At 40.4% G+C, this 10,337-nt stretch overlaps 1 protein-coding gene across 1 annotated transcript in view; it reads right to left on the reverse strand.

Moving 5' to 3' along the window:
* LOC121871737 (tRNA (adenine(37)-N6)-methyltransferase-like) overlaps positions 1 to 4,633 on the reverse strand; it is a gene marked incomplete at its 5' end in the record, with an annotated part of 48,039 nt that extends 43,406 nt beyond the window's left edge. The window contains 2 exon segments of the mRNA XM_042374151.1: positions 4,506 to 4,558; positions 4,560 to 4,633. Coding sequence (XP_042230085.1) covers positions 4,506 to 4,558; positions 4,560 to 4,633 — 127 coding nt within the window.
* Positions 4,634 to 10,337: the final 5,704 nt, after the last annotated feature.

Raw genomic sequence — 10,337 nt, forward strand, 5'->3', positions numbered from 1 at the left:
ATATATATATATATATATATATATACACACAATATATATACAGTTAACCCTCACTTTACGCGGTTAATGTAACCCGGAAGGTACCGCGGTAAGTGAGGAAGTTAATGTAACCCGGAGGGTACCGCGGAAAGTGAGGAACGCGTAAAGTGAACAACATAACATATGGGATTAATTGAAATGGAGTCCAGGCCGATCCCCAAACTCCACTTTTTGACGACACATAACTATGTTGCAGTAAAAATTTTATCTTAACTTTATGATGGTATGAAAAAACAAGTAATATAGAAGAGGTTAGGTTAGGAAAGATAAAGGTTAACATAGGAAAAATAAAGGTAAGGTTAGAAAACTAAAAATTATGTGGAACACTTACGGTAGTAGAAGAGATGGGTCGGCATACGGGGATGGAGGCTGGTTCCGAGGCAGAGGGCAGATTACTGGCCCTCAGGTGAATCACCATTACTAGGTGAATCATCATCACTGTCACTTACAGTTGTCAGGGCTTCCCTGACAAATCCCTCAAAGTCAACTTCACTGTCACTATCACTGGCTTGGGCTGGCTGTGGTGGGTTGCGGGTGAAGAAATCTGTTATGCTTTGCTGACGGCTGGCGTTGATGTTGTCGTGATACACCTTGATGTACGGCTCCATAGCCTGCACCAGCCGGTTATGGAAGACTTCATAGCGGTCATCGTCATTGTCGCGGGAAAGGAAGGACTTCATCTTCTCTGCACACTCCATGGCACCCTTAATATCACTATGACTTAAATTGTGTTCTTCGGAGACTGCCGCACCTTCTTCCTCCTCTTCACTGACGTGTTCTTCTTCCAACATCTCGTCGGCAGTCACTTCAGGATTTCTGATCACCTCCAGGATGTCGTCGTTGGTGGTCTCGGAGAAGCCTGGAACTGTAACAGTCTGCGCAGCTTCTCTGGCAAGGTCCACTGCTACTGCAACATTCTGAACCTCACCAGTCACAGATTGACTCCTCCTCTCACCTGGTATTCCATGCAACACATGTCTCCATGCGTGACGAATTGTAGCAATAGACAGCTGATCCCATGACTCCACCAAGATGTCCACAGCTTTCTTGATGTTAAATACTCTCCAGAATTGTTTGAAGAGTATTTTTTGCTGTTCTAACTGTTGTTCCTCATCTTCGTCGCTCTTGCTATCGGTGGTGGTGTCACTCAGGTTACGCAACTCTTCCCTGGTGTTGGTGTAGTCGTTCAGGAGCTGGAATTTTTTGTTGAGAATGCAGCTTTCACATTGCAAATCAACTCCTGGTCCATGGGCTGTAATATAGACGTAGTGTTGGGAGGAAGGAAGACCACTTTTACGTTGGGGTGACGATCTAACAGTAGGGGCGAGTGTCCTGGTGCGTTGTCCAGCAGCAACAAAATATTAAATGGGACATTCTGTTGCTCACAGAATTTCTTTACATCGGGAACAAAACAGTCATCAAACCAGGAGAGGGACAGTGTAGAGAACATCCATGCCTTACGTGCGGTCAGCCAGTGGACATTTAGCTTGGAGGGTGAGGTGAGGATTAGGACAGGGAGGAGGATGTAGGTTAAAAGACATGTTAAGTTATAACAGTTAGTACAGACACCGCTTTCATCACTGAAACACAATTTCTACGTTCAACACTGACCAACAATCAAACTGCACTTGGGCTACTGAGAATGTCACAGATCGCGGGGGACACTGAGAAATCACGTTAAGCACTGAACATATTTCTAGAAAAAATTCGCGCATACCACGACGAGAGACATTTACTTGAGCTGTAACGGTGACACACTAGGACACTTTTCACGCTACTATGCAGGAACTCCTTATCACGCACTTTCGAACAATACTCAAACAACGAGCCAGGTGTTATGGCTAAATGAGGGAGGGCATGGGTTTACGTTAAGTACACTGTTACCAATAACAAGGGACGAGGAGGGCGTGAGTTAACGTTATAGTACGCTGCCACCAATATAATGAGGCACTCTGATAAGAAGAAGATTACATATAGGTAGAATATTGATAGTATAAGAGTATAAAAGAGAGGAAGATTTTGGTAGCGTGGCCGTGATAGTTATTTACTCTCTGGACTTACACTTATCGTATCTTATACGTCAATACACATCTATTACGTCTTAAGGGCGACTTCTCAAACACCGCTTCGTTACAACTCTTTATTAATTACGAACATGACATGGACACATTAATAACACCTTCTATTGAAGTTACTAGGACATTATATTTACGTTACTAGGACATCATATTACGTTACTAGACACTGATTCTCGGACACGAACATGAAATGAATACACTTCCCACGTAAGTAACTCATCCCATGGAAAGCTCTGACAAAAACTCACGTGACCTAGGGGAGGCCTAGCAGGTGGTCCTGGGTTGTCTCTATGGGAGACTGCTTAGCTGGGCACCGGTGTGTCGAGGGCAACTCGCTCCCGACCGGAGGCGACCGGAGGCGGCTTGCCTCCGGCCCCTGACTTCTCTCGAGCAGGACTGGGGACGTGGTAGCTGGCCCTTCTTGGTTACAAGACACACTCTCTCTCTGTCTCTCTCTGGGCAGAGGGAGGACTAGGACGTCCTATATATTGGGAGGCGAGCCGTCAGGTTGAGCTGATCGGGGGGGCGGCGAAGGGTCTCCTTACATTTGCCCTCGCTAATGTAGGGTCAGGTCTGGACTTTTTCAGAGACTATAAGTTGTATATTCTGGAGAAATCTTCAGATGGGGCCGTGTGACATGAGAGGCCCTGGTTGATTTGTGGCCCCTTGACTTGGGCTCGAGGGTTACATTTGACCTGGCTAATGTGAGGTTAGGTCTGGACTTCTTCTGCGGTGTAGGTTATTGTGTATATTGGGAGAGAGTCGGCCGGTGCCTTCTTACATGTTTGTTGGGGCCGTGTGACATGGGAGGGGAGCCAGTTGATTTGTAACTCCTTGAGTGGTTGCGAGGGGTACCCTTACATTTGATCCCCCTAATGTCGGGTCAAGTCTGGACTGTTTCTGAGATGTAAGCTGTGGTCTGACAACCCATCACTACATATATATATATATATATACATATATATATATATATATATATATATATATATATATATATATATATATATATATATATATATATATATATATATATATATATATATATATATATATATATATATATATATATATATATATATATATATATATATATATATATATATATATATATATATATATATATATTTCAAGTAAATGGAAAAATTTTACTCGACACAGACATTAGTTCCAGTTACCGGTAAATAGCAGACGCTTCAGTGACGTCACTAGTGTTTACACTACACCAGCGGGTAACATTTGATGACATTACTTGAAGTGAATTGGCCTTATTTTAAAAAACCAAGGATGGTTGGTAAAGGACTACTGAGTCAGTGGGTAAGTGTCACATTTGGGGTACTGGTCTTATACAGCAAATAGAGCTCAAAAGCTACTTCTTAAATGGAAATTTGGGGGGGCCGTCTTATGCACCCCGACGCCTTATAGGCCGAGATATACGGTAATGCAAAATCTATGATGTTTATATTCAAAATGATCATCATGTTGTAAGAATTCCAGCAATGTAAATTATATTCTGGCCGGGTAATTTGTATGAATTTTATGAGCTAAAACAAGCAGGCAGGCAGTCAGGCGGGTGGGGCGAATCTAAAAATAGCTCTCGAGCCGGATATCGTGGAAAAAAACCTCGTTAAGTGAAAAGTTACGGCTCTAATGATATCGTGAGAAATATTTCATGAAAACCGTGTTAAGCGATTATTACTAATATATAAAACAACTTAAATGCTAAACTTAATATATTTTAGGTGATATGACATACAGTTGGGGAAAAATACTATACAAGGTGAATCTTTTTGCATTGTTGTATGCCTGTATAAAAAGCACTGTAAGTATTAAAAAGCAGTATAGTAAAGCATATAAAACAAAGTGGCTTACTTGATCTTCATTTCACAGCTTTAGTTTTAGAACTTAGTTTAAAAGCCAGAAATACCAATAACATTATATTAGCATTTCTGGGTGTCATGAAACTGGTTTCTCGTTTTTAAGCAACACTTAAAGTTCCGGTTCCCGGTTTTTTAAGTTCGGTTAAGGCAGACACTTCTATTCTGGTTTGATTTATCCGCTTTATACCCAAAATATTGGGTACCACAGCATCCTCCTTCTCGTCCATGTACTGGATGGGTGGGGGAGGGGCAGTGCAATTAACTAACCACAGAGTGTGTTAGAGTTATCCAATGGTCAGTCAAAAAATTTCTAACTATCTCACAGATATGTGAATTTTGATTGTAAATCTTGAATGAAGAGTCACTAATAATTTTTTATGAATAAGTGAATTCGTAAATACAGAGATTTTTCAAAATTATCTTATAACTCTTCCCCAGTTTTTTTAAATAAATGCCGAGTTATCCAGGGTTTACTGTAATGCACCAACTATGACTTTGAATAATACTGTACCTTGGACTTTTTCCAATCGAGCTAATGTCAAGCCCAGGGGATTAGGTCTGTGGAGACCGGGTAGCAAACACTCCTACTCGCCTTCCATCGAGTCTCGGAGGTGCTACTTTAGTCTTGTGCCCCTTCCCTTATCTTCGTTTTGATTAAAAATAAAGAATATCCTGAAATATTTTAAATTAATTACTAAAGCACCTCACTGATTGATTGGGTAAAATATCTGGCGTCACAGCCTTAGCCATTTGATGCCGAAAATGAAAATTATACTACTAATTTAAAACTATGATATAAATAAAATAAAATCCTACTGTATTATGTTTAAATATAAACATTGAAATAACATAAAATTCTGTATTTACTTAAAATTACATGCAGTTACCGTATTTTCACTCATACAAGATGCAGCCCACGTAAGACGCAGCCCCCCATTTTAGCAGGGAGTATCTAGGAAAAAAATTTTGTGTGGATTTTCCTCCTGTAGTCAGTTTTCGTAAAATAATATATACAGTACCAGTAAATGTGGGGAATAAATAAAAGTAATACCAATAAATAAGGTATAACACAAAATACTGGATTGACAAACCAGTAAATAAAAGCCAAATGAAAGTTTAGCACAGTCACCATTTGCATAAGTCCTTGGCTCACCATAGCAATGCAGATGCCACCTCCACCTATTCCTAACAACTCCCCCCATTACCTCCATCCACTCCCTCACTGAGCTAGCCAGCTAACTAGTGTGTAAAGAAATGTATATTTCTTTTACATGTTTCTCCTTAGGACAATTACTTCTTTTACTATTTCACTATGTGTATGTTGGATGGTGTGTGCATGTAACAGAGTAAAAATAAATGAAAATTCGTATAATATTACCCAAAAATACGAGATGAAAAACAACCATAACACCTCACAACTTGACCCAGTAGCCTGGTGGTTATGGTAACTTAGTCTAACCTGGCTACATTGCTGCCAGTGATGTTAACAGATGCAAATATGAAAAGAAAGTTATCTGTAAATCTTCATTTGTGTCAGATAATATTTGTAGATTTAAAAGTAAATGTTGCAGTTATGGTATTAATAGATTGTAATGCTTGTAAGAGTTCAGAAATGGTTGCTGCTTAGCTACCTCTGAAGAGTTGGGTGTCTGCTGTACAGACATTAATCATCATCAGTACAGTAGTTATAAATTGGGCTTTATTTTTTACAACAATTATTTTTCAATTAATTAAAAATAATAATAATGTATTAAAGTAAGCAATATCATAGTTTTAGTTCTGGAGTTGGGTTAGGTAGAATTTAGCTTACTGGACACAGTAATCTGGGGATTCATTAGCTTACAGGAGACCTCAACTTAACATATAGGATGCAGGTTGATTTTTTTAGCCTTTATTCAGACAAAAAAGTACGTCTTATATGCCGTATAATATGATAAGTACCTTTATTGTAATTAAAAATCTTAAAAGGCCTCCATCAGGTGCTGAACTTCTCTTGCTGAGCACCATTGAGATGGAGAAGGATCCATCCTCCTGCCAGCACTCATCCAGAAAATGACTCCTCAAGTCCCCATGACTGGGACTCTTTATCAGCAAGTGTTTCACAGTCAGTGGCACCCAGCAATCATCACAATAAGGCTGTGGTCCTTTGGCCATAAGGAAACTGTGGATGAGGTGTCCAACACGTACTGTAGATGGATAAGGGCTGTCTCATGTGAAGGGTCATCCAACATATTCCTACGGATAGATCATTTTTGTAACCTCTTGCAACTTGTTGGGAACGGATACATTGTCCCATTTTAGCTGCCAGGTGGTCCAGATGGCTGACCTGACTGCAGGGAAGAAATCTCTGTAAGAGGGAGCATAAAGGGGCATGACGAGAGGCAGCAGACCTGCCCACCTAGTCAGCCCTCTTCTTACCTCGTATAGACACATGGGCAGGAGCCCAACCAAAATCCACATAATGGCTCTGCCGACAGAGGACCAATAGCCAGCAAAAATATCTATAACAAGAGGGTGGCTGAGATTAAAAGATTCCAGAGAAGACAGGGCTGCTCTGGAATTACTAAAAAAATAGTAAAACTCCTAGCCTTATACATGCTGATTTCTTTAAGGGCTAGGTGTGCAAGAGAGGTCTGCAGTAAAAATAGATGCAAAGATGGAAAGTACCCCACTGCAGCTAAAATCAGGGAAGATGGCTCCAAACCCTACACCGTCGTCAGATTTGGAGCCATCTGGCGAACATGTACTGAGCCATTATGCCGAGTTGCATGCTCCTGGAAATACTGTACATCCTGGCCATCACTTTATTAGCATCAGCCTTGCCCCCAGTGAAGTACAGTGGTCCTCTACAATACCGGGTTAACGAGATTTCAGTGAAGAAGTTACTCCATAAGAGTCTTAACTCGTTAACAAGCAATCCCTCGAATAACGAGCCTTCTTGAGCCAACCTCATCAGTGTTTTACATTTGGCGGTCCACCAGCTGTAGTATTAGTCCGCCAATACAGTAATCGGTTCTAGGGTATATATTCCTTACCATTTTAGTAAATATCAAGAAGTTTATACTATTCAATAATTTTAAAAGTTTAATATTAAATTTTTTAGTCATTTTAACAATTATTGAACATATTGAAGGTAAGGAAACTAGTTTTATGCGCGCCATCCAGCCTGTCAACACACCAAACAGGCACCAGTCTCTCTTCTTTTCAGAGGAAGTAACATCTTGCTTGAGACTCTCTTCAACTAAATGCTTTATTTCTGTGTTTGCAAACAAATTATAGGTCATTTTGAAATTTATTTTACATATTGACAATATATAATGCAGTGCAGTGTTGATTTAAAGAAAATAATCTTGAATTACACCAAGAGAACTAAAATTTTACGGGTAAAATGGTGCCATGGGGTGACTTCTCTTCCACCCCAATGCCTTCTCTTCTCCCCTTCTCCTCCACCCATTCTAATTCCCATCATCATCATCATCATCCAGGAGCCTTCTACATACACACCTCAAAGTAAGTGTACTTTTTTCCATTTTTTGTTGAATTTAGGCAATTTCGGTGAGCTGGAACCATTACCCAAAAACCCATTGAAACAATGGTTTTGGTTAACAAGTTTTTCGTTAACGAGTAACCTACTACAGGTTGTATCTCTAGTCCGGCAACCTTGGGACCTGACTGCCGACCATGGAAATTCACTTTTCCTGGATAGATAGTGACTTGTGCTATGCCTGGAAGCACTAGCACCAACTTTCTCTCGTCATGGTCTCTTTGAAGACATATTGAAGGGTTAAATGTCGATAGTAGCTTCAAATTTCAGGTTTTTAATTCTTACGTATTTTATTGAACACACAAAAAATAAATAAATAAAAATTTTGAAGGCGGAAACTTGAATTTGACCGGTTTGAACGGCCCGCCAACGGCAGACGATGTGCATAATCGTAAACAGGGTCATTTCTCTTATGTACAAAAGATTCATTATTGTTTATTACTGAATGTCTTTTTATTGAATTAATGTTATGTGCAAAATGAGCAATACAATTCATTAATAATACGTAGAATATTAAAACACGAGAAATGACACAGCATTGTTGCTTGATTACAAAACCAGTGACTGACTGGTTCTACATATAAAACTGAAGAAAATAAGACCTTGGTTGTAGCTGTAGTAAAATTAATATATGTTTTTGTAATGTTATTTAATGTTAATAAATGGAACAATAAAGTAGCTAACGATAATGGTAAAGAAAAGAGAGATCAGATATGTAAGCGCGTGACAAGTGAAAAAATATATCATTATACTTTACATAGAATATGAAAGCAAATACTTTTTACTGTTCATATATATTTTAATTAATGTTTCTGAATTTGTTTATTGAATCAATGTAATGCGGTGCAAAATTAACAATACAATTTATTAATAATACGTGGAATATTAGAGGAGACGAGACGGCTGCCGGCATTGTTTATGTTAAAGCTATCAAACCAGTGACTGATTGGTTCTACATAAAACTGAAGAAAATAAGACCCTGAGTTTAGCTGTAGTAAAATTAATGTAAAAAATGAATATGGTTGCTTGAAGTACCTGCAATGTTATTTAATGTTAATAAATGGAACAATATAAGTAGCTAACCATTAATGGTAAAAAAAAAGGGAGACTGCTCGTATGTAAGTGCGCACATGTGAAAATATATCGTCATTACTCTACATGAGAATATGAAAGCAACACTTATTTACTGCTCATATATATTGAAGGGTTAAATGTTGTACTCTGTATAGACAAGGAGAGAGAGAGAGAGAGAGCAGCCGAACTGCCGGATGCAAACAAACCTTAATTTCCCGCGGCTTTTTTTTTTAAGTGGATTAGCCCACCCGGGCATAGGTCACTGACCCACATTGGGGCCTGAGGGGCAAAAATTTAATACTCCTGTAATAATAATAATAATTCAGATAAGTAAAAAATAAAAAAATAAAAAAACTGCCTATCTACCTATTGGACAAACTAAAATCGTTCCGGACCACGGGAGTTTCCGGACCACAGAATGCCGGACTAGAGAGGTACAACCTGTACAACGGATTGTGCTCGTTAACCGAGGGACCACTGTATAGACAGAAGTGCACCTGTGGTAGGTCCCATGGGGCCACGGTCGACACTTTCACTGGGGTGACCAGAAGTTGAGGAAGTGATATTCATTTAACCAGCTCCCAGACACGAAAGCCAAAGGATAGGGGAATGTGTGGGTGAAGAGTAAATCTATGGTCCATGGACCTATCAGATATGGCTTCCCGAGTTGGAGATCTAGGGAGACACTGTACTCGGTACCAGCAGCGAGCCATTAGGGACTGCTGATGCATATTCAGTGGTGGCACTCCAGTATCCACCAGACGACTGGTTATTGGGGGGATCTAAACTTTAGATCCCCCTTTAGGCCTGGCTGATGTAGCTGAAGAGTACAGCTTACATCCATATGCCAGCTTTGACCCCACGATGGCATGGCACATTCTTAAGAGGGTCCTACAGTCAGCACCCCAGGACATGTGAGATAAAGACTCTCAGAAGGTTTACAGCTTTTAAACATGACATCCCAAGTGACCTAAGGTGGGAAATCCAGGTCAATCTCCTATCTACCATCAAGCCTAAGATCCGCAGAAATGCATGGCTACGGTCTTTGAAGTTGAGAACCTGAAGCCACACTACTCTACCCAACAGGACACTCGATTCACTGCCAAAAGAATTTGTCACTCAGCAACACATACTTGTAAATGGGATGATGAAAAACTAATTGCTAAATCATCTACTGTACATATAGTGTGCTAAAGATTCCTGGTGAAAGACATTGGGTGACACCGTTAATTGCCATGGCAAAAAGGGCCATGCTTAAAACTGTGTCCAGTGGTATCCCCTCCATCTGGTGAACTGATCTAGATAGTGAGGCACCCACTTTCACCAGGAAGGTCTGGTTCGCCATGAAAGATTTAAGGAAACGAGGCATCCATTCTTGACCACCGTAGGGTCAAGACCTATTCAGGCACTGCTCCCGCTATGCACCTGCCCCCCTTGGCTAATGTCAGCCCATTCCCCAAGTCCCTCTCCCCGACCCATCCTCACCACCGGGATATCTACATAATCAAAAGTAACAATTTCGTTTCGGAAAGAAGTGGGATCAGTGTTAAACAGTGATGAACAGTGTTTAAGCCAGTGAATTCAGCACCAGACAGTACCATTGACAGCCGCGACCCACCAGTGAGATAGGCACCCCTGGGAACTGACCGCCGACTTCTGACAAGGAGGTGCTAATCCGTCCACCCTGGGAACAACAGAGGGCCGGCCAGCTATGCACCTGACTAT

Source organism: Homarus americanus, unplaced genomic scaffold, assembly GCF_018991925.1.
Source record: "Homarus americanus isolate GMGI-L3 unplaced genomic scaffold, GMGI_Hamer_2.0 scaffold39675, whole genome shotgun sequence".
Taxonomy (NCBI): domain Eukaryota; kingdom Metazoa; phylum Arthropoda; class Malacostraca; order Decapoda; family Nephropidae; genus Homarus; species Homarus americanus.